The following is a 25,190-nucleotide window of genomic DNA, read 5'->3' on the forward strand; positions in this document are numbered from 1 at the left end:
TCCCTCAATGCAATTTAAAATGGTAATAACAGCTGTACTTACTCATTTCTTAACTGACAGTTAAACATCTTGAGTGTTTAAAAAAAAGATCACTGTCATGAGTATTCAATGAATACTGCTTGGCACAAAGTGCTCAAATAATGTTCGTTATTAATAATATATGAAATCTGCTGTCTTTTATCTCTTCTAATCTAGAGTTACTTGGATATTATAAGCAATAAGAGAAATTCAAACTAATCTAGTATTACATTTTCCTTTTGAAATCCCTAAAATTTGCTGGTGCACATCTAAAGGCTGGTAATGTGTGTCACCCTTGTTAAACCTCTTTTTAGAAAGCAAATGATAATTGCTATTGTAGCTATGCAAACTATTAATAAACATAAAATATTCAATATGGCATAAGTGATATGAAAAAAGTGGACAGAAGTACACACCTCTTAAGGAAAATATATACATGAGTGATAACAGGAAAAAGTACTTTTACAATTTTGTATATAGGTCATGATTCATTTTTGTTTTATCTTTAAGTAAACACTGTCATTGTTTTCTGATTCTTTCTATGAATCCCAAGTTTAATAATCAGAAAAACAACCTTCCTAGTATCTATATAAGATATACTACCACCAGGAATATTAAAATATTGATGATTTATGAGTTCTAAAACTTCAATGCCATTTATTTCAGTTCCCTGGTTACAATCAAACTTTCTCCAAGTTGAATTTTTTAAATACCTGAGTCAGCACACTTAGATCTCTGAAAAAAAAAAAAAAAAAAAACGCTGGACATTTGCTATTTCTCAAAGACTATGTATGATCAACACTTTTATTGCTCTCATGAACTTCTTCATCAAATACAGTTACAAATGAGCAAGTTGGGGAGGGTAAGGTAACCTACCACTATTTCATAATTAATTCCCATAATCCTTTGCCACTTTTTCAGCAGGGCAGCTTCCCGTTGCTGTGCATCTTCCATTTCTTCTATTTCAGCTAACAGCAAGGGATACCCTGAAACAGTCAACACAATTAAGTCAGTGACAAACCACAAAAATTATCCTTATTTTAACATTCTGTACCAGGGGAGATCAGAACCTGTCTATCATACAAAGTCTGACTCATCACCCAATAGGTACTCTACTTCTCTGCATATTTAGAACCCTAACATCTGCATGTTCAAACACTACTTTCTTTTCTGAGAAGTCTTTTAAATCTTGACCACATTTCCATTAAAGTATCCATATATTATCTGACATGTATTTAAAAGAACCAGGGCCCCGAGTCCCTCCAGGTTTCACTTGGTGGTCTTTTGGTGTCTCTACAGTCAAAAACCATGCTGCCTTTTATGTTAGTTTATCTACTTCATTTTCATTTGGTTCTACAGAGTAAAGAAGAACCAAGTGACACCTTAACAGAAACAGACAGAAGAAATTAACAAAGAATACATGCAACTCCACGTACAATGAGTATAAAAATAAGAAAGACTTGAGAAACAGAGTGCACACTAAAATAAAACCCCATAATTGGAATTGCACTAATTGGTAAAAAGAAAAAAAATTTGGAAAGAAATTCACTAAACAAATTATGTAAACACTATTGAATTAAAATATTTAGCTAAAGCAAGAACATGGTTGAAAAGAATTTGCAAGTCATATTCAAATATTTCCATATTTCATCATAGTTCATCCTCATGAAGGTTGTCTTTTAAAAAAATCTCTACAAGGCACACTCTAAGTTAAAATTTTAATATCCTTTTCAGCATTCAAATTTCAAATGTAAAGAGTGTTGTAAAAATCAGATTTCTTAACTGCCTCCTATTTAACGGAATTAATGAGCTTTCACTCTAGGTCTATTCTGCACATGTTATGCCTTGAATTAATAAAATGAATCGGTTTCTCTTTGAGAAACTGAAAACAATAAAATATATATTTTTTTCCAACTTGGAGACTAGCCCACCCAAATGAGTGTTTTCTTTTCAAAATTAAATTCAGTCCAGAGAGAATCACCACGCAGGGGTGAACAGAGATTCTTTCAACTTGATAAGAGTTAGAAAGAGGAGTCAGCTCAGAGCCCTACCTGCTCACTCACCCCCTTTCTCTGATTCTGCTGTCCATACAGAGCTGGGCAGTGATTCAAACAGGGTGGGCTTCTGAATGCAAAAAGTGGGGAATCTGTATGCTGGCTACTAACAAATCTGAGATCTGTCTTCATACAACCCACATGCACAATCCCCCATTCTCCTCCTTCCCTAACTGCCCCAAGTCAATATTTCAGACAGGTTTTAAAAATCATGAAGTCCAGTCCTCTGATCTTACTGAGAGCCAAGTGACTGTGACTTATCCAGGCTCACACAATGAGTCAAATTTCTTTGGAGGTGGCAACTTACTCCCTTGTCTAGGGACCAAGTACTAGCATAGATGCATTAGAACACACATTTTTCCAAAGGAATTTGGGGGCCTTGATTCTCAGTCTAGAGCCTCACCCATCTATCCTTGCACAAAAAGTCAACTACGTGGTCTGAGCTTCCAGACAATGCCCACATCCATCCCCACTTACTATCTCATTTTTGTCCTTTCTCCCTACTCCTGATACTCACTTACACTTTAGCCTAAACAATTTCTTCACCTATTAGTGTAAAAATGGCAGAATGCAATTAACATCAGTGAATCTTACACATCTCACTTCAGGTATATCTTTGCAAACACAAATACTGCTTTAAAATAATAAAGGTAAATAAAAAATTTCAGGAAAAAATAATTTAATAATGGAGCAGTAGGTATTTTAAAGAACTACAAAGCTTCAATAAAATTATTTCGTGAAGGATGGGATTCAAACGAAAGGAGAGCAGTCTCGTTCTTTGCTCAGTGGATTTCAGCTACTAAACTACCGAGAGCAACCTGACAGAGAAGGGAGGCACATAGCTCCCAGGCTAAAAAGATCACCACAACACTCAGGCATAATTACATATTAAAACAATGTTGCTCATTGTTTAAACAGCTTCATGGATCCCAGGTTTATAAGTGAAAGAAATCTAAGAAAGGCTTAATTTCTCTCTAATATTCCTTTAGGAACCAATTTCCCAATATTAAAGTTTCCCAATATTAAATTTTTAAAAAATGGAGACGAAAAAGCCTCCCAAATTGGACAGTTTCATTCCTAGTAGCTTATGCTTTACAGATTCCCTGGTATTTATTTTAAATATGCTTTATAATTTTATGTTTGCTTGTTCATTAAGATAGACATATGTTGGCTGTACAGAAATACGGGGGTTGAAATAAAAACCATATATTTACTGATTGAGTCCCAAAGGGTTCTAGTTTAAAAAAATGTAGAAGATCGAGTCAGTAAGAAAATATGCCAGCTATAAATGAACTATTTCAATCTACTAGAGCAATTAATCATATACATAAATAAGGATTTAAAAGATCTCTTTTTTGAAAGTGTTCTTCTGTAATTTACAATATGTCCATAGAGGCTTATGTACATTTATAAAAGTCATTTATCTATAAAGCATACAAAGAACAAAACAACCTGCTCCAGGTGTTTACCTTCTTCCTCAATGGGTAATATGCTGGTGTTTCTCCTCAAACATAAAGAATCTTCATCTTTTTCATAATTTTCTTAAAGAAAAGAATATGTTAGCAGTTATATCTGTTATAGGAGCATTTGTATTTTTCAAACCCCACTGTATATATTTGAATCCCCAAATAAAAATTGTTTAGGTAGGGAAACTCTTCAATAACTACTTATTCTTAAAGGAACGTCTTCTTGTTAATGGGAGAAAGAAGTAATAAATTTCTCCTGTGATCTGTCTGCCTCCCTGTCTCCTCGTACTGTAATAAGTAGTTTATGACATAAATACCAGAATCGTTAGCAGTTTGAGAAATGAAGCAGCACTTTCCAACCAACAGCCCGACTTCTACCAGTGAACCTTGAGCCCAGTGAGCTACATAGGGATGCCAGTGTTTCCCAGATATACTCCTGGGTAAGCAGGTTATGAATGACATTTCTAAATGGGAAATTAAAATCCATTCCTTCAAGGAAAGGCTGAGGAGTCAGAAACATCCTGGGGCTCAAATGCATAATCCAGACAGATAGGTTCCGTCGAAGGAGAAAACATGAAGAGGACATTGAAAGAGTAAGGAGGCACACAGCAAGGTAAATGACTGCGTATGTTTCAGAAATGGTGACTGAATAAATAGGACAGGAAGTAATCTGCTTTATTCTGAAGTCCGTTCTATAGTTAATGAACACATTCTTGTTCCAATTCACCCCAACTTTATTAAATTTCCTTTTTACTTGGTTCATACTAAATAGTGAAGACTAAAAACTATTTTTTAAATAACTTTAGAATTAGAAAAAAAATTGAAATGATGTAAGGGTGTAACTGAAAACCAGATAACTCGGCATTACCTTTGCTTATGCTGGCATTAGCAGGAGACAAAACCACATCTTTTGTGACGTCCTCCCTTGCCATGAGCTCAGCTTCCTGCTTCGTTCCTCTCCTCATCAAGGTCAGGTGCACAGTCTGTCCTGTGTGTCTCAGCACCTCTACTGCTTGTTGGTTGGTAAAACCCTGAAGGTTTGTACCATCTACCTGGTAAGAACAAGACATGTTAAAAACGGAATGGATATTTGTATTACCGATTCACCAAATGCGTATTTACTGCCTGTTAGTGTGAGAAGAATGGGGAGTGAGGATTCCCCTAGCAGGGAATGGGCTGATGCCTGTTTGGGGACCAGTACTAGTTTACAATCACTAGAATCACTCAGGAGGGTTTTGTTTGTTTTGCTCAATACAGATTATGGGGTCTCATTTCTAGAAATTATGAGCTAACAGTTATAGGGTGGGATCCAGGATTCATACCATTAAAAATATTTGTTTCCACTCCTTGGCATCTAGGAAGCAGAGTAAGCAGGCTCTCCAGAGAATTTGTGGTAAAGAAATGATGAACTGAGAGCTTTGTACTCAGTGTCATGTATGTGAAAATGAAATTATGGTTGAGATGCTACTCTTATTTATACCCTGTGCTAAACTAAGTTGTGAGAGGGGCCACCAAGAAGAAATTTAAATTAAATGGTTAAGAACTAAAGGTTGTGTACATTTAGGACAGGAAAGAGCTGGGTTGTTAAAGTAAGGGAAAATTTAAGAGGCCTGTTTTTGTTTTAAAGAGAGAAGAGTTCTGAGTCCTGCCACACCCACTTAGATGGTTCTTCCTTGACCTCAATTCAGAAGAGCTGTGTCACCTCAAGGAGGGAAGGATGCAGGGGACTGTGTGTAATTCCGCCAGGAGAATAAAAGAAGGCTTTGACTGTGAAGCAAGAGAAAAGTGCTGTTATGTTGGGAACTGCTCAACAACCTAACTTTGTTGGAAAATAGACCAGAGAAATGCCACTCCCATGGAAAGCCAGGCTCAGGTCATATTGAAACCCCTCAAGAGTACCCAGAATCCCTCGGGAATGATGGTACCCAAAAGAAAGAATCTACAGAATAAACTGCTGAGAAACAAGGGGCCAAAGGGACGAGTAAGTTAGATGAAAAATCCACTACCTTCTATGTAAAGTTAAGTCAAATATCTCCACTAGGATCTCCCAGGAAAACAAATGTCAGAGATGGTAGTAGCACCAAAGAAATTGCTATAATGGAATAATCATGGACTTTCCATTCCAGAATTCAGTTCAAATTACTCAGTATCTCCATCTGTCATATGGGAATAATGGTACTTCCCAAATTTACAGTGCATGGCACTCTGGACCAAGAAGATACTCATCAGCTGTTATTATTAGTAGCAGAGTGAAGAAGTAATTAATAAACATGAAAATCCCAAGCTTTCATGGGAGCAGTTTCTGTTCCATATAATTAGGTCCATCATACCTATGAGACAAGGTCCCCAAAGCCTAAACCAGGCCCCAGACCAGCTCTGGTCCCTCATTATCGAAGAAAGAGAGATAAGCCGTGGCTTCAGATCCAATGGTGCCACAGACAAGACTGCAGTTCAGAAAACTGCCTTTGTGCTATCTCAAGAAGAGATCTAACATTCTCACAGTGCACAGTACAGATATATCAATTAAAAGGAACAGTTATAGGGAGAAATACTAGCTGGAACAATTCAAAAATCCCAGCTTCTTAGCACACTCAATTAGCTGGCCACGCCCGCCTCCAACACAGCCTATACCTATATGTATAAAAAGTCACAGAACATCATAGGCAACATCTGACATCTTTCCATATTCACATACTTGTTTAATAATATTTTGATTAATTATTACCTCATACTGCTTTTAGCCAAGTTCTCTGTATATCAACCTAAAAAGAATGAGTGTATGTGTTTTTATTTAATGACAAGTTTGGCCAACTTTAAAAATAGAGTCCTTTTATCATATAATTCTTATATACTATATATACTAGTAAAGTGGGGGGGAGGGATGTGTTCATTTACTCTATTCTTTTGCCCTGTAAGGTCTATAGTGAAACCCTAGAGCAGAATCTGTGAAAGAGGAATCCTACAAAAAAGTTTTAATGTTATAAAATAATAATTCCTCAATACAGTAAGAAATAATTTCTTACTCTTCTCACCACCTCAACAATTATAAAGTGAAAATAATGTATAGCTCAAAATAGCTGTTACCAAAACAGAGATTGAGAAAAACAAATGCAGTTATGAAAACACAACTGGTGCGAAGAACTTGACTACCACTATCTCAAAAGTCCACAAGATGGTGATATTTTGCACTAAATTAAGGCATAATCAAAGCATTTCATGATGTTCCCTAAGCATTTAAGGTGCTTCTAAAAATATTGCTTAAAGTCAAAAATCAGAACATTGATGATAATGAAGTCAAGTGATTTTATTAAAAGAAAAAAAATTTCACAAGAAGGCTGCTTCCACTTTTGGGTCAACAATTTCCTTTATCACTGACCTTGCCTAAGCAAAATTATATTTAAGGTTCCACTTATCCTATATAATAAAAGGCCAGCCACCATAAGCATAACGACCTGAACAACCAGAGACCAGAACCACCATGGCCCCTCGCCGGGCTGGCCCCACCCCCAAGCAAGTAGTTAGAGGCAATCAGGCAGGCAGAGTGGTTAGGGGCGATCAGCAGGCAGACCAGCGATTACGGGTGATCAGGTAGGCAGGCAAGTGGTTAGGGGAGATCAGGTAGGCAGGCCAATGGTTAGGGGCAATCAGATAGGCAGACGGCCCCTCCCTGGGCTGGCTCTGCCCCCAAGCAAGCGGTTAGGGGCAATCAGGCAGGCAGGCAGAGTGGTTAGGGGCAATCAGGTAGACAGGCAGAGTGGTTAGGGGTGATCAGGCAGGCAGACCAGTGGTTAGAGGCAATCAGATAGGCAGATGGCCCCTCCCCTGGCTGGCTCTACCCCCAAGCAAGCGGTTAGGGGCAATCAGGCAGGCAGACCAGCGATTACAGGTGATCAGGTAGGCAGGCAAGTGGTTAGGGGAGATCAGGTAGGCAGGCCAGCGGTTAGGGGCAAACAGGTAGGTAGACGGCCCCTCGTCAGGCTGCCCCCTCCCAAGCAAGCAGTTAAGGGGATCAGGTAGGCAGGCAAGTGGTTAGGGGCAATCAAGTAGGCAGACGGCCCCTTGCAGGGCTGGCCCCACCCCCCAGCAAAGAAAGAGGGAGGCCCAGGTCACTGTGGCAGGTGTGCGGCCGGCCAGCGATCGCCCGGCAGAGAGAGGGCCAGGCCAGCCAAGCCATCGCACCCCACACCTGTCACCTGCAGAGGGAGGCCACCGGTGGCAGGGGAGATGGGGGGACAGCGCTGCACAGATGGCAAGCAGTGGCAGTGGCAGGAGTGGGGCCAGCTGCCTGCAGCAGGGGGAAAAAAAGCCCCGATAGGCCCTTATTTCAGGCCAGGCCTAGGGACCCTACCTGAGGGGTCCTGGATTGTGAGAAGGTGCAGGCCTGGCTGAGGGATCCCCCTGAGTGCACGAACTTTCATGCACTGGGCCTCTAGTATAAGAATGAAAAGAATGACAAGAAGGGAAGCTACTACAAGACTCTTTCAAATGTGTAAGGGCTTCATTTCAGGCCCTTAATAAATATCTGCTTAATTTATCAAATTGCACTTAGGTGCAAAGTATTACACTAGGTATTTAAAATAAATGACTCATATGGTTTTCCTAAAAACTCTACAAGAGACATTTCCTTATTGCAATTTTGTAGGTGAAAGCAGCTTACTAAAACTTAAACATAAAGGTATCATATGATTCAGCAATTCTATTAAGTATACTAGTATGCCCAAGAAATGAAAACATACATCTATTCAAAACTTACACATGAAAGTTCATAGAGGCATTATCCTCCCAAAAGAGGAAACAACCTAAATGCTCATCAATTGATGAATGGATAAATAAAATGTGGTATACCCATACAGTGGATTATCATTCAGAAATGAAGAATTTCTTTTTATATGCTACAACTTGGATGAACCTTGGAAACATTATGCTAAGCAAAAAAAGCTAATCACAAATTACCACTTATTATATGATTCCATTTACATGAAATGTCCAGAACAGGCAAATCTGCACAGAAATTAGATCAGTAGTTGTCTAGCATTGAGATGATGGGGGAATTAGGGAGTAACTGCTAATGTGTATGGGGGTTTCTTTTTAGGGTAATGAAAATATACTAAAATTGATTGTGGTAATTGATACACAATTGTGAGTACCCGAAAACTACTGAATTATACACTTTAAATGGGTAAATTGGATGTCATGTGAATTATATCTCAAGAGAATTTTAAACAACTTTCTAATGAGTTAAATTATACAGCTTAGGGAAAAAACATGTAGCTGTGTTTTCAATTTTTAATTCAGTATCAAAAATGTATTTAGAATCTGTATCTATTCACTCTCCTTTCCTTTACTCAAAAAACAAAAAAAACAAACTTAAAGTAGTTAATTTTCAGTGTAGGTTAAAATGGAGATACTGTGGGAAGGCTCTTTACAGGAACCAGCCAGCTCAGAGGCAAGCACAATCCAATCTTTATAGTTGATTAAGAGGTGAACAGGTGCAGTTAGGAGTTTTACAGACTAAGCCCAGAACTCAGGGAGCTGAATACAGGAGCAAATGGCAAGAGATAAAGGACACCTCTACCTTTCCTGTTAAATTATGGTAGAAAACACGTAACATAAAACTTTCCATCTTAACCTTTTCTAACTATACATACAGTTCAGGAGTGTTAAGTATATTCACACTGTCATACACTAGATCTCCAGATGTTTTCATCCGGCAAGGTGAAACTCTGTACCCATTAAACAGCAGCTGCTCATTTCCCCCTCCACCCAATCCCTCAAAACAACCATCCTGCCTTCTGCTTGTATGACTTTAACTACTCTAGGCACTTCATGTAAGTGGAATCATATAGTACTTGTCCTTTTGTGATTGGCTTATTTTACTTAGCATAATGTCCTCAAGGTTCATCCATGTTGTAGGATGTGGCAGAATTTCCTTCTTTGTATCATTAATTTTCCATTGTATATACATCACATTTTGTTTATCTATTCATCCATGGATAGACACCAACATTACTTCCTTATCTTAGCTATTGTGAATAATGCTGCTATGACCAAGAACTATTCCATCCTAACATTCTACTTTCTTACATTCCCAAGGAAACCACAGATACTTAATTAAGCTTAAACAAACACATCTATATATATAAAAGGCTAAGTGACTGGCCAGTAGGTATGATGCGCACTGACCACCAGGGGGCAGATGCTCAACACAGGAGCTCCCGAGCAACAGCATCTTTGCCGAGTGCCCTCTCACACTCTGGGACCACCCAGGGGATGTCAGACTGCTGGTTTTGGCCCGATCCCTGCAGGCCAGGCTGAGGGACCCCACCTGCCGGAGGGACCCTGCTCACTCTGCAGACACCCTTCGAGCCCCAGTGTCACCCCAGGTGCAGCCGGCTGGGCAGGGACTGCGGGAAGTTGGCTCCAGGGCGTGTCCAGCCCATCTCACCTAGTCCCACCCCACTGGCCACCTTCTAATTAATTTCCTTTCAATGGGCACTGATCCGTGCACTGGGCCTCTAGTATTAAAATAAACTGGCATTCCTCAAAATGTCTTCCAAGGGATATTAACATGTGTTTGAAGAGGAAAGAACCCATTATTACAGAAGTTTGGGAAACACTGATGTAAAAGAGTTAAACAAGTTTCTCTACTGCAGAACTTCTCAGTCTTTGATTTTTTTCCATGTCCATTGTGAATCCCTAAGAGAATCTATCGCCTGCAGTTTTTCCTGAAGTTTGTAACCAGGGAGCCCCCTTTGCGGGGTCTTTGGGGTTTGTGTTCTCAGGAGGAGTTAGGGAGACCCGTTTCCAGTGAACACTGAACTGGAAGTCAGATCCTTTTGTACACTACCTTGAAGAGCCATGTGCTCAAAGCCTAGTGATGTTACCACAGTAAGAATGATGGGTTGATTAATTAAAGAGGTTGTGTCTTTTCTGTATTCTTGTATTGTCTTAGAGCTAAAAGTAGCCTTGGTGATGGAGTCAACAATAACAGCGTCGTTCTGCTAACCTAGGGGAGAAAATGTACACATCCCAAACTCAGACGCAAGCAAACCAGAGGCTATGACAACCGGTCTTTACCGGGGTGTCTGCAACTACAGTCTAACTATGATATGAATGTACTAGTAACTAATGTATAGCTATTATATTAATGTTATAACCAGAAATCTGACATGTCACAAATCATTCACAGATGAAGTCCCACCTTTAGAAATGAAATCGGTAAAGCTTCTGTTGAATGCTCTTAATTCCAAAAAATAATAAAACCAGTCATTGTAATGAGAGTCAAATTAACAAAGCAAGCTTAAATTAGTATCAAGCTAAATGTAGTTCTCAAAACTGAGTAAAGGAGGAGAATGCACTTCTCAAGGATGACAATTAAACAAAGCAAAATTAAGTGGGACTCACTGCTATAATTTGGTCTCCAATTTGGATTCTGCCATCATGTTCCACAGCACTGCTCTTCGTAATGCTCTTTACAAAGATTCCTGAAGGTTCTAAGATTTGAAATAGTTGTGTGTTTTACTATTTATGAAAATCACTCAAATAAATAATATCCATCCTCTAGTATCCAAATATACAGTCCTAATTTTGAGGAAATATACATCAGCAAGCCACACAAACAAAACCAGTAGTAGAAACTTAGGCCAGAGGATGAGACAATGGTTTTGTGTCATAAATACAAAATCACAATCACATACATTAAGTTGTTCCTAGAAAAGTTTTCAATCTGTTTATCCAATAATATAAAAATATATAAATATGGTTCAATAACTCATGAGATAATTACATTAGAGGCAACTGTCAAGTTAAAACAACATATCAGTGTGTGAAACTACCTAGCTGTTTGTCTCCGATGTAACCAGCGATGGTAATGCCTAGTCCCTGGGCATTTTTAGTGAGTTCCACATCAAATGCCTCATTGTCTTCACTTTTCTGAGTGGAAGCATCAACCTAAAATAAAACAGATAAGAAAATACCCAGAAAAATAAACATGTAAACAAACAAGGTAACTCAAAAAGCCGCATCTTTATTTCGGAATAAGGTGTAATTAGGTGTCAGAGAACTCTGCTGGGGGCTCACTGTGCGACTGATTACTCCTTCAGTCTTGTGAACGTGCACTGAGCATCATCTTTGTACCACAAGGGAATGCCAGCAGAAAACCTGAACACACCCCCATCACAGAAATACAATGCTGCTTGTGTAAATAAAACTTCAGAAATCAAATAGTTTCTTATGATCAAATTCTATTCTCCAAGATGCTCATCTGCATGTGTTAAGGATTTAGGAGGTTGAAAGTACTCACATTTTGAATTCAGATCAAGTTCAAATCTGGCTTTGCTATTGAATTTTTCTGACTTTCAAATGTCTATCAGGAATAAGGAGAACAGTCCAGCTCACATTTACTGCGGTAGGCACAATCACTGTCAGCTTTTCTCTGGGGAAACTGAGGAACACAGACCTTTCCAAGGACACACAGTAAGCATTCTAGCAGAGGCAGAATTCAAATGCAGACAGGCTGGTTGCAGAACCCCGGCTCCTAAGAGCTCTGCAGTATGCAAAACCCCAGGGGAATGCAGGGGCCACTGTGTCCTCTCAGGACACTTTGCTACTGTTACTATCCCAAGTTGACAGTTGATTCTAACACCATAAGTATGACTTCCTCTATCCTTCAGAAATATTATTAATAGACTGATGATTATTTTTTAAAATATATTTTTACTGATATCAGAGAGGAAGGGAGGAGAGAAACATTAATGATGAGAGAGAATCACTTGTTGGCTGCCTCCTACACACCCCCTACTGGGGACCGAGCCCACAACCCAGGCATGTGTCCTTGACCCTTCAGTCCACAGACCGACACTCTATCCACTGAGCCAAACTGGCTAGGGCTGATTATGTTTTTAAAAATCAGTGAAATGTACCCATGAACCATTTAAAATGGTCCCTGTATTTGTTTTGTAAATTCATACTCTACTTTTAAAAGCTATCTGTAAGGAAAGTCTGCTTTCCTGCTATGATTCCCTTACTTCCTGCAATGATAGCTGAACACACGTTTCTTTAACATGCAGCATTGCTATTAATTTTATGTTGACCTGAAGGGCAAGAGTTCCTGAATTAGCATTAGTGGATTAGTGCAGTAAGTTATCATTAAGCTATTGGCATTATATACTAAAGGGGTGTCAGCATTTTACAGATAACCCTAAGAAGATCAGGACAGAATTCAGGCTATCGGTTTGAATAGACATGCTGGTTGGGGCTAGCTGGTGATGTTTTCTGCTTTTTTTTTAAGTAAACTCTGATTGTATCTCACTGATAATTCACCTAAACGAGATATAATTTTATTGTAAAGTTCCATTTAGTTTTCCTCACTGCACATAATTATCTGTGCAAACTTAGCAAAAAGTTTAAAGTTTAGATAATTACAAGAAAATGACAGGATGAAATCTGCTTCAATGGAAACAAATGTGTTTTCTATTTTTAATAAGACTTATGCGAGTGCTATTTTAGAGGGTGGCAATTTGACTATCGAATGGTTTTAAAAGGGGCACAAGCTTCAGAAATGATGATATGCACAGAATAGATATTTTTCTAAGCTTCCAATTACATCAAGTGGGTCTCGGTATTGCATTCATTTATATATGCTGAATAAAATGTTTTTGTTTACCACAAAAGAATGCCACTTAAATACTTTCATAAACAAGCTTTCTTTCTTTCTGCAAAAAATAGCAACCAAACTCAATCTTGAAAACAAGAGAATCATGGAAATTTCAAGTGTTCTAATAAAGTTTAAAAGGGTCTGTGGAGGAGGTTAGGATACTAAAAAAAGAATTCGAAGCAACTGGTTAGAAACAAAATTTCAATAGAAAAAATCAGATGTTTTTAGAACTATTGGAGAAAAATGTAGAATTTACATTTGCTATAAATCTAAACTAAAAATTGAGTGTAATTCTCTCCTTAAATATATGATTTCTAGATAAAATGGTTTTGTTGAATTTTTTATGCACTACAGTCATACTGTGATCTGCAGTATTTGTGATAATCACCACATTTGAATAATTATGAAATTTTCTAGCTCTTGTTGTATTGTTACAAACAATATAGGCTATGCATATGGGTAAAGCTTTTGTTACAATCTCAAAAACATAACTTTTATTTAAAAATGTATAGTAACTGGCTGAAGAATAGTGACTTCTCATTATAAATCTGATAACAGTTGTATGATATGCCATAAAACAATATTAAAGGTTTTAGTAAGCTTTATTCACCACACCCTACTGAGGGCCTTCAATGTAAGAAAAAGTATCCAACATTTTAGGTATTAGTAGCAAATAATTCCTTAATACTTTTCTGTACTACAGAACATTATTCTCATACATGTACGGCTTAGAGAAAAATGTAAAATAGTCATCTAGAATTTTTAAGCAATCTATTTTTCATCTGTTACACATTATTCACAATTAATAACATATTATTTGTGCCGAAACATTTCTATATTTGAATTTTGTTTCATTTTTAAAAAAATGTATCTTTATTGTTCAAAGTATTACAAATGTCCCCTTTGTCTCCCCACTGACCCCCTTCTAGTGCACACCTGCCGCCCCACCCTAAGGCCTTCGCCACACTCTTGTCTGTGTCAATCGATTTTGCATATACCCCTAATCTATAAACATTAATAAATCTAGTTTCAAAACAAACATCCTATCATTTAGGTGCTATTGTCTATGACCTACCCCATGAACTTTCACCTACTTACCCGAATCTCTGGTGTAGAGGATGGGGATGAGGACACAGTGATGCCCAGAGAGGTGGGTGCTGCCGGTTCTTCTAGGGCACCTCTTGCAATCATCAGTTTAACTCTGTTTCCACACTGCCTGAGGACTTGTGCTACTTGCTCACTGCTCATCCCTGCTAGATCTGTGTCACCGATCTTTAGAATGTGGTCTCCACTGCACAATCGCCCATGCTGAATAAAAAGAGATTGGTTTATCAGGCTTTATTTTTATTACCTCATCAGAGAAGTCCTAAATGAGGGAAAGGGAATAAAAAATCAATGATACGAAATATCAATCATAGGACACTATACATGTGGCTGTAATTTTAACTGTTTCTTTTAACTACATTTTTGAAACAGCCTAATATCACTCAATGTGATATAAGTAACTAAAATTCACAAATATTCCTTAAATTGATAGTCGATATAAGCTTTTCAATTTTATTTCTACCTACTTGATACAAGAAAATATTAAGCCTTTTTGAGGAATTTTTTGAGGAATAGAGGAAGAAAATGCCATTAAACAAAGATATAGTATAAGTCACTATACAAATATATATTACACAAAATATAGTATGAACCACAAGAAAGCAATGACAGAACAATTTTCTGCCTTGCCATTTAGTTGTAAATATTTCTAAAGAATTCATTTGCAGATGATATCATGGTGAGATAAAAATTCAGATAGATGGGGAGTGGCAAGCAGTCTTATAAGCCTCTATACAGTGGCCACTAGGATTTTGTGCAAGAATGAAAATGTTCTGTATTGTCCAATACAGCAGCTACAAGCAACCTGCAGCTATAGAGCACATGAAATGTAGCCAGACCAAATGAGGAACTAAACTTGTAACTTTATTTATTTTAATTAATTTAAATTTGAATTTAAAAAGTGACATCTGGCAATTACCCACAGTATTGAACAGTGCGGCTCTACACTGAAGATAAAACTTATTTATCACAAGTCTGTCAACTAAGGGGATTTCACCAGATACTGCTAGATATTGGCTAATACTTTTAAAAATGTCAAACTATTGTGTTACTGTCAATATCTCTGCCAATAAATCTGACTTTCACATATGAATATGACAAAGAGATGAACATGACTCCTAAGTTCAAATACACCTGTAAAAGCAAACATCATTATGAAAAGTTACAGTCAAAGCACAACTATTCTTACATTAGCTGAACTTGTCTAAGTAAAACATAAATTATAATAAGCAACTAAAATTTTGCCACATATATTCCAACATGGCAATTCTAGCATAAATGGCAATTCTTTAATGTACAACTCCCAGTGACAAAAACAGGCCGGGTTTCATAGACAAAGACGACACCAGTGACGCATCCCTAAAGGACACGATGAATCTTGTGCTTTTTCCTACTACAGCAAACGATTCTTTTTTCAATAGAATCTTGTGGCCATAAAACAGTTGACTAGGTTTATAAATTTGATTTACGATCATAAAATAAAGAACTGCTATCTCTACAATGATCAAAACCATAACTTGGGCTTTAGTCTGGTGGTCTATTCCTTTAACTTAAGATCAATCTTCCCCTTTCAATGGTATTTCTCCCCAAGTTTTTAAAAAAAAAACAATTTAGGGACAGCCCAGCAAAACAGAAGAGTCTAACTCAGCTTCTTTGATATTATCTAAGGCCACAGTTTCTTCTTTCTGGCAGATAATGTAAAAGATGAAGCCATGTTATTTAATAAAACAGCATGAACACCTGTTGGGAGTAGCTTACTTGATCAGCCACTCCTCCAGGCAGAATGGTTTTTACTATTACGCCAGTTGCTTTTCCTCCGACAATGCCAAATCCCAGACCAGATCCATCATTCACCAATTCAATAGTTTCCACATGCTGCCAGTGAACCTGAAAATAAAGCTCCTATAAGAATCTGAACATATTTAGGAAAAACTAAAATTTTCATTTCAGTTGAGATTTCTGTGAAAATTATTTTATGAGTAATATTAAAAAATTGAGTTCAAACATAAAAATGAGTCGTAAGACATGTCTCTTTTGTTTAGTTACACGTTCGTTTCAAAAGATTGTTACTGCATAATCAATCTTGAAATTATCAACACATCATCATAGTGACCACATTTAACCAGGTAAAGATAGGCACTGATTTGGGAGATCTTTTGTAGAACTTTTTCTTTAAAAGAGGAAAGATCAAGGAAAAAACTTTTACGTATTAAAAATGTTTTCTGCATTATCCTGCCTTGCAAGATTCCAAAGTAGATTACTTCTTAAAGTCATCACAGACAGCTAACTATAACAATAATACAGAGTATAATTGACAAATTACAAAGCAAACTCAAGATGATATCTGTCGGCAGATAGAGTCAATTTTGTAAAAGGTCTAATTTATTTTCATTTGAGAGATGTTATCAAATAAAAAAGGAAACTATACAAAATATGGTAAAAATAGTTTTAGAAGCCAGAAACTTACAAAATTAAATAACAACTATTCCGGGCGAGGGAGAGATAAAAGAATAAAAAGGCAAAAACTCAAGAAATACAAAGAACCTAAGGAAAATGTAAAATAGTCATCTAGAAACTTATAAAAAAGAAGTAGAAAATGAGTTCTATTCCTTGAGAAAATCTTACATACACACCGGATTAGAGTGAGCGGAAATTGTGCTGGCCGCAGATGGGGAGCGGGAAACCACGGGACTGATAAGCTGAGGCAACGAGCCTCTGGCAATAATGAGCTGCACAGTGTCTTTGGCTTTCTGCAGGATGCTGATGGCCTGCTGATGTGTGATCGTCTGGTCAAGTGCCTGTCCATTGATGGCAAGGATTTGGTCAGTTTCCTTCAATCTTCCATCTCTATCAAGAGTGAGAAAGGAGGTAAAAGATACCTGATGGCTCCCAAGACAATGACAGCTTTTCTGGCGTACAGCATCAGATTACTTTAACTCTATTTTCTAATGTCCACAATTAGGTAGCTTTTTCCGTGACTTTGACTTTTAAAGGCATAGACTTTGGCTCCAGTGCATCTAATGAATTCCCCCCATTGTAGAGCCCTCTTCTTTCAGCGACCCAACCTTTTCATTATATCTTGGAAGTGCCTATCTTCTACAAATAAAAGCGAGGAGGCATATATTTACTTGTTGCTTTGAGTATATTAATAAAATCTCTTTTAAATTATCATGGCCACACGGATAGTTTTCTAAACAGTAATTTTAAAATCTAATCAGAAGAGTCCATTTACTAACATTGAGAAGATGTCATCAAATTTTTCTTTCCTTACTAAAAAGTGATTAAGTTATGACTCTATTGAAAAGCTACTCTTCTTTCAAAAGGACTAACATTTTATCATAGCAATGCCAATGATGCCTAAAAAACTGGTTATTATCATTATTTTTGGATTCTTGTTTGTTTTCATTTATTTTGCTTCTCTACATTCTCCCAGTGTGATCAACACCTCCCGAATATGGTATCAAACCCAGACCAGCAGCCACCAGTCTCACCTGTGAGCCACACTGCCCTCTTGGATCTCCTGCACAAATATTCCCAGTTCTCCCCGGTTGTCACTCCTCAGTCCCACAACACTGAACCCGAGGCCTCCACAGGGAGGTTTGAGGAGCTCAAAAACTTCTACATGGCGACCCTGTCCAGGAAGCGAAGCAAGAAATAAAATTAAAAGCTAATCCTTGCACTTGTAGTCATCTTATTAGTGGCATTCCTTTGTTTAAAAAAAACTCAATAAATTCTTTTTTTTTTTCTAAAATAACCTTGATCCCTCATCACCTAGAATGAGACATTTTATTTATCCTGGAGACTATTTCTAGAACATAAAACATAATACTCAGTTGAAAATGTGATAATTTAAAGAAATGGAATAGAAAAATCTCTGAGCCATCCAAACAAAATCTACTTCATTTTCTTTCCAATTTTTTTCAGATTTTATAAATGTCTTAATAATAATATATTTAATACTACATTTAATACATATATATTTAATGTATATTTAACATGTTACATAAGATAAACATACAAATATTCTTCAAGTTATCCAGGATTTGATTACATTCTTTTAAGATATTATACACTCTATCACAACTAAAAAGAAAAAATGTTCTTACCTGGGCCATATTTTTGATCAGTTGATCAAATTCATCACAAGCAGTTTTCCCATTGATGTGTGGAGCACCTGCCGCTGTAAGTACTTCCAGAGTCCCATTGTTTTGGGACGATAACAATGACTCATTTTGCAGAGCAGTAATGACAGCCGGGCTGAGATGTGGAATATGGGCACATTCTACATTTGAAATTGTTGAAGTTGCAATGTTTACCTAAGAGTAATATGAAAGTCATTAACAATTTCAACATCCCATAAACAATTAAATAGAAATTATCCCAAAAGAGGTAATAATGAAGTACCTACCAAATTTCAAACTGGTCATGCCTTTTAATTAAGCAATTACAGTTCAAAAATTTATTTCAATGAGAAATATTAAAATAACATGCAAAAAACTGTGTAGATGTGCAATGCATCACTATTTATTAGATAACAGAATATTTTAAAATGTATATCCAGTGTTCAACTTCAGGGTACTCGTTAAAACACATGCAAAAACATACACACCTGTATACACTTTAAAGTAAAAAAAAAAAGCTACAATATAATATGATTCAATGAACTTTATTAAACATTGGAACAATATAAAACAAACAAGCAATACTAACACTACTTATTCCAGAGAGATGGGACTCCAGGGGGCCATTTCCCTTCCATATTGTGTGAATTTTTATAACAATGTATGTAGCAAAGAATTTGGTTTTCCCCAAAAAGCAGTCTGGCTCTTGTCTGTGGCACCTAAGAAGTAAATTCTAAACCCCTGGGATTTCCCAGACAATAGGAGTATCTTTGTTATTCATGGTAGGCTTCAAGGTCACAAGATATCAACTCAAATTCTGAGACTATGTTCAGCCACTGGTGCAATCAATCAATAAATCATGCCTATGAAATGATCTATATAATAAAGAGCCAGGGTCATAACAACTGATTACGACCTAAGGCTCCACCAGACCGGAAGTCAGTGCTGGTTTTCCCTGGCGACCCAGCACTAACTGGGGCCACTGTGGCCGCCTTGACCCAGCACTGACTGCCTAGGAGGCTGCAGATCACGCCCGGAGAGAGGCCTGCAGAGAGAGAGAGAGGCAGGGTCTGATCCGTAGCCTCTGTAGCAACCGTTGATCAGAACTTGCTTCTCTTTCTCTCCTGGCCTGGCCAACAGCCTTGCTTCCATTTCTCTCCCGGTCTCCACTGGAGCTGCTGACCAGCCCCGCCTTTCTGATCAGGCCCCGTTGATAGGCCCAGAGACGCTGACTGGCATAGAAACTGACCAATCAGAACCAAATCTGGGTCAACTGTGAGGAGCCAATGGCTGCTTAAGAGGCGGAGCTTTTGATGCTGACTGGGATAGAAACTGACCAATCAGAACCAAATTGGCCAGCAGAGGAGGTTAGTTGGGGGCGAGATCAGACCAGCAGGGGAGGGCAGTAAGGGGCGATCAGGTAGGTAGGCAGAGGCAGTTAGGGGCAATCAGTCAGGCAGGCAGGTGAGTGGTTAGGAGCCAGCAGTTCCAGATTGTGAGAGGGATCGGGCCTAAATTGGCGGTCGGACATCCCCCGAGGGGTCCCCAATTTGAGTGGGTGCAGGTTAGGCGGAAGGAACCCCCCTCTCTGTGAATGATTTCATGCACCGGGCCTCTAGTGTTCAAATAAAAACTCTGAACAAAGAGCTCAGGTGAGCTTGCGGGTTGGCAATACTCCATGCATACTGCCATGCATTGATTCCGGGAAGGATACCTCCTAAGAAAAATAAAAGCTTTGGTTTGAAATCCTACCAGACCGAGCTATGTGTCTCTTCCTTTAGCTAATATTTGACCTGTAATCTTTCCGTAAAATAGTTTAACAGCCCAGTAAGTTCTTTGGTCCTTCCAGTTAAATGTTGGAGGGAGTTTTGGGAACAAACCTCCTAAACTTGCAATTGGTTCTGTCTTGTGGCGATTCTTTCCTCTAACTCAGTATTTGAGTTCAACTCCTTTGCTGTTGCTCTCAAAAGTCTTGGGCAGAGTTGCCAATCTGGAGGACTTTAAACTTCACAAACTGGCAAATTCCAGATACAATGATATAATGTAAACAACAACAAAAATAATTCCATTTTGGAAAAGTATTCTGTAATTACTTTTGTGTGCCTGCTATAAGGAGCCCCAAGTTAAAGCTAAATAATTGACAGAAGAGTGCAAACAGCCAATCGTGATTTCATATTTCTATAGGGTGTCTGGAATCTAACTTTATACCTATAATTATTTATCAGCAAGGTGATACCAACTGTGTTTCGGGATCACTTTATGAACTCATCCCCTAGCACTGTGTCCCCATAGCTCCAGCTATACTGACCACTTCACCTTTCCTCAAACTGCCAAGTTGCCCCCTTTACCAGTCAGGCACATCCTTCCCTCAAGTATCTACATGCTTATTTCTTTCATTCAAGTGTGCTCAATGCCACCACACAGAAGTCCTCCCTGACAACCCTATTTAAGAAGCATCCCACTCCATGAGCTTACCCGGCCCTATTTTCCTTCATGGTTCTTACTGCCACCCAGCATGTACCCTGTTGCCATGGAGCTTTCATCCCAGTCAAGACAGACTAGCATGTGGAATTCTCCAGTGGAGGAATCTGACTATTTTTTTTCTGAATTACAGCCTCATTATCTAGAAGAGTGCCTAGCACATAATTGGCATTCAACAAACATTTGCAGAATAAATGTCTATTCATTTTATAAGGACCTACTCTGATATCATCTCCCCAACAAGCCTCCAAATAACTTTATTTTCATTTTACAGATGACGACAAAATTAGCCAAGTCACACACTATATATAGCAGCAGACACAGTATAAGTTAGCTTTTACTCATCATGGCATTCTTATCATCTTTGTATTATATATATAGAAAAAAAGTCATTTAAGGTATCATTTCTGCAAATAGGATATTAGGTAAAGAGCTTCCATCAACAGAAGTAATCAAAATATTTCACAATGTATCACCAATCGGTGCCTAAGAGTTACATATCCTTAAAAATAAAACAGAAAACTCAACAACTTACCAAAGTTACCAATTATTTAACCATAATAATTGCTATCTTCAACCACAGATGAAAAAGAGATCAATGTGCTTAGATGAGGCTTCTGGGAATACTTTCAAATGGGTATTTTAAATCTAGAGCAGGCACATGATCAATTATTATTTTTTCAAAAGCAAGCTTCTTATGCCAAACCTGCTTATTTTTTTATCCTGAGCCACGGCACTTCAATAAAGCCTGCCAGCAGAAGATACACTGCTCAGGTTGAAGCAGATGGCATAATGAAATTTTTGACATGCTGAGGATCCAACACACCCGGACCTAAGGCCTATGGGGTATTTCATAGGAAAAATATTTGGATTTCTACTATGGTAAGCCAGAATGAACAAATCACATTCCAAGAACAGAGTATATCCATGTGAAGTTAACTGATGAAGTGTAAGCTCGGATACGTGTAAGACAAGGTGGGAGGGCATCCCAAGGGTAAAGCTATAGCACCAGAGCAAGTATATTATTATATGAAAATGTATAAAAGTGTTAAATATCAGTGTTTTCTCCAAATATGTGAGAGGTTTAACCAATGTCAATGACTCCTCCTGTCTTCTCCTGGCCCTTAAGGTTCACATAAATAGAGTATTACACTAAGTAAAATAAACCAGTCAGAGAAAGACAAGTATCACAGGATCTCACTCATATTGTTCATGGGATCTAATTAACAAAATAAACTGATGAACAAAACAGATCCAGAGACACAGAAGCATGTAACACACTGTGGAATCTCAGAGGGAAGGCAGAGGTGAGTGGGTGGGTGGGAAGAGATCAACCAAATAACTTGTATGCATATATGCACAACCCATGGACACAGATAATAGGGTGGTGAAAGCCTGGGGTGGGGAGTAGGGGTGGGCTAGAAGGGGTCAATGGAGGGGAGGAGACATTTAATACAATAAAGAATTTGAAAAATCAATGGAAAAATATCCTCGGGTGAGGCTTAACAGAAAAATACAAACCAACAATAAATCTTGTGAATTAAAAAAAAAAAAAGAAAAGCAAATATTAAACTCTAACTTAATTATGTTATCATACAAAGGGCTTGTTTTTAAATTTTCAAGTTTATGCCCATAAAAAAAGCACAAAGCCTCCTTCAGATTTTGCTATGACTTTATTAAAACAGCTTTCTGAACTACTCTCCTTGAGAAATGAGAACGGATTTTATTCTCCTTGATAAGCTTGTTCATATGTTTATGAATGAAAAATGTTTAATAAAAATAACCTGACTCCCATCTTGCTTTTTAGAATATTAAATAAACAGAAGGAAACACAACTATGATTTTTACATATAAACAATCTGTATAATTTATGGAAGTTGTTAGTAAATGAGCAATAGATACCAAATAACTATGTGTTCTCTAACGTCTGGCTGAATATTTCAGTCTAAACAGGCCTTTTATGTTCTTAGTAAATAAACATATAAATTAATTAATGAGTTTTAATTAGCCCTAATACCTAAAACATAATTCAAATAAAGATTATGTGAAGTATTCAATTAAAAATTTGTCAAATTCTTCTTAAATGAAACAGCTTCTTAGTATTTAGATGTCTAGGAGAAGCCCTCTTATAAGATGCAGTTAAAATCAGTACTTGGTTATTATTCTAAAAGGTCAGATAAAGCAGAAATAATAACAAAGGACAAATATATAACGTAAGCACTTTATTTTAACTTAAAACATATGTATATTCATTCACAAATATCTTAATAATGGGAGGGCTCCACCTTCTTTCTTGCATAAATCAAATTCTTATAATAAGGCATTATTTTCAGCCTCTGAACACAGAGCAGGAATTTGAACACTTGGGAAACAACTTCATTAAAGAAACTTAAATTTTTATGAACTCTTTCACTCAATGTTTTATAGTTTAGTCAAAGACAACCAATTCACCAGGAATAGTTTTATCCATTCATCTATGTAGTTTTCCAAAACAATTTAAATAAATTTTCATAAATTTTTGTCATAAGTTTATATATTATACTAGAGGCCCGGTGCATGAAATTCATGCAGTGTGTGTGTGTGTGTGTGTGTGTGTGTGTACCTCAGCCTGGCCTGTGCCCTCTCACAGTCCAGGACCCCTCGCTCCTTACCGCCCGCCTACTTGCTGCTCCTTACCGCTCGGCTTGCTGCTCCTTCCTTAGCACTGCCACGGAGGCAGGAAAGGCTCCAGCCACTGCTGCTGTGCTCGCCAGCTGTGAACCCAGCTTCTGGCTGGGCGGCACTTCCCCTATGGGAGCACATTGACCACCAGGGGGCAGCTCCTGCATTGAGCGTCTGTCCCTGGTGATCAGCTTTTGGATATCATATATAATCCTATATAATAAAAGGCTAATATGCAAATAGACTGAACATCAGAACAACTGAACAATCGGTCGCTATGACGTGCACTGACCACCAGGGGGCGTGTATGGAACATGGTGATCAGTACACATCATAATGACTGGTCTACCGGTCATTCGGTTGCTTAGGCTTTTAGATATCCTATATAATCTTATATAATAAAAGGCTAATATGCAAATAGACTGAACATCAGAACAACCGAACAATCGGTCGCTATGACGTGCGTTGACCACCAGGTGGCAGAGCATGGAATATGGCAGGCATCAGCAGCAGCAGGATGATGGAGCAGGTGAGTGGGGGGGGCCAGACCAAGGTGGGGTGCCAGAGGCTGTCATTGGGCAAGCCTCTGGTGGTTACTGAAAATTCTTTGCTCCCGTGTGCCACAGCCTGCCCAGCACTCGCACCTGCTGCCAGTGCCAGCCCTGATCGCACCTGTTGCTAGCGCGGGAGCCACCGCTCACACCCACTGCTGGTGCCTGACATTGACCCCGATCACTCGGCTCTGTCAGTGGGTGTGAGCAGCGGCTGCTGGCCCGATTGCCCCTCAGGGATTCTCCACTTCCCCCTGCTCCTGAGGGGCGATCAGGGCAGGCAGCCGCCTCTCACACCCGCTGCCGGCACCAGAGCCGCTGCTTGCACCCACTGCCGGCACCAGCCCCACTCGCACCTGCAGCCGTCCCTGGAGCCACTGCTCATCCCCGCTAGAAGTGCCCGGCGCCGGTCCCAATCGCTCAGCACCATCAGCGGGTGTGAGCGGGGCCAGCGCCTGTCAGCATGTGGGAGTGGCGGCAGCAGGAGCAGGGCTGCTGACAGACAGAGAACCAAGGGCCATGGTGGGAGGGGACAGGCAAGGGCGTGGAGGATGGGCTGAGACCTGCCCCTGTGCCCACCGCAGCCTTGTGGCCCACAGTTCCTTTCAAGATGCACGAATTCGTGCACTGGGCCCCTAGTATAGAAAATAAAGCCACAGAATTGTAAAAATACTTATAACTAATCTAAATAGTTATAGTTTTTGATAAATACACACTTACTTGATAAGCACTGCAGAAGCACAAAAATAAAATATCTGAATAAACAAGTGTTTAATGCTTTGGACAAAAGTCAGTATGTCATACAGAAGAAATGGACAGAATCCTTTCACTTAGACAGTGGTTCTCAACCTTCTGGTCCTTTAAATATAGTTCCTCATGTTGTGACCCAACCATAAAATTTTCATTGCTACTTCATAACTGTAATGTTGCTACTGTTATGAATTGTAATGTAAATATCTGATACGCAGGATAGTCTTAGGAGACCCCTGTAAAAGGGTCGTTTGACCGCCAAAGGGCCGCTGCCTAGAAAGTCACTAATTTGGATCACATGTGCTGAGAGAGTTCCTTCTGCTTATAAT

General features: G+C 38.6%; 1 protein-coding gene across 10 annotated transcripts in view; it reads right to left on the reverse strand.

The window, feature by feature from the left end:
• The window catches only part of MPDZ (multiple PDZ domain crumbs cell polarity complex component), a 268,048-nt gene that overhangs the window by 92,195 nt on the left and 150,663 nt on the right, over positions 1 to 25,190 (reverse strand). For all 10 annotated transcript variants that reach the window (XM_070431681.1, XM_070431682.1, XM_070431684.1 and 7 more), the window contains exons 4-13: positions 18,404 to 18,613; positions 17,789 to 17,928; positions 16,931 to 17,144; positions 16,056 to 16,184; positions 14,292 to 14,501; positions 11,374 to 11,488; positions 10,943 to 11,031; positions 4,407 to 4,590; positions 3,542 to 3,613; positions 895 to 1,004 (exon numbers count right to left, since the gene is read on the reverse strand). In XM_070431681.1, the coding sequence (XP_070287782.1) occupies positions 895 to 1,004; positions 3,542 to 3,613; positions 4,407 to 4,590; positions 10,943 to 11,031; positions 11,374 to 11,488; positions 14,292 to 14,501; positions 16,056 to 16,184; positions 16,931 to 17,144; positions 17,789 to 17,928; positions 18,404 to 18,613 (1,473 nt within the window). The remainder of the gene's footprint in view (positions 1 to 894; positions 1,005 to 3,541; positions 3,614 to 4,406; positions 4,591 to 10,942; positions 11,032 to 11,373; positions 11,489 to 14,291; positions 14,502 to 16,055; positions 16,185 to 16,930; positions 17,145 to 17,788; positions 17,929 to 18,403; positions 18,614 to 25,190) is intronic.

This window comes from Myotis yumanensis, unplaced genomic scaffold (genome assembly GCF_028538775.1).
Source record: "Myotis yumanensis isolate MYYU_CA2020_CCGP unplaced genomic scaffold, mMyoYum1.0.hap1 SCAF_12, whole genome shotgun sequence".
In the NCBI taxonomy this organism is placed as follows: Eukaryota; Metazoa; Chordata; class Mammalia; order Chiroptera; family Vespertilionidae; genus Myotis; species Myotis yumanensis.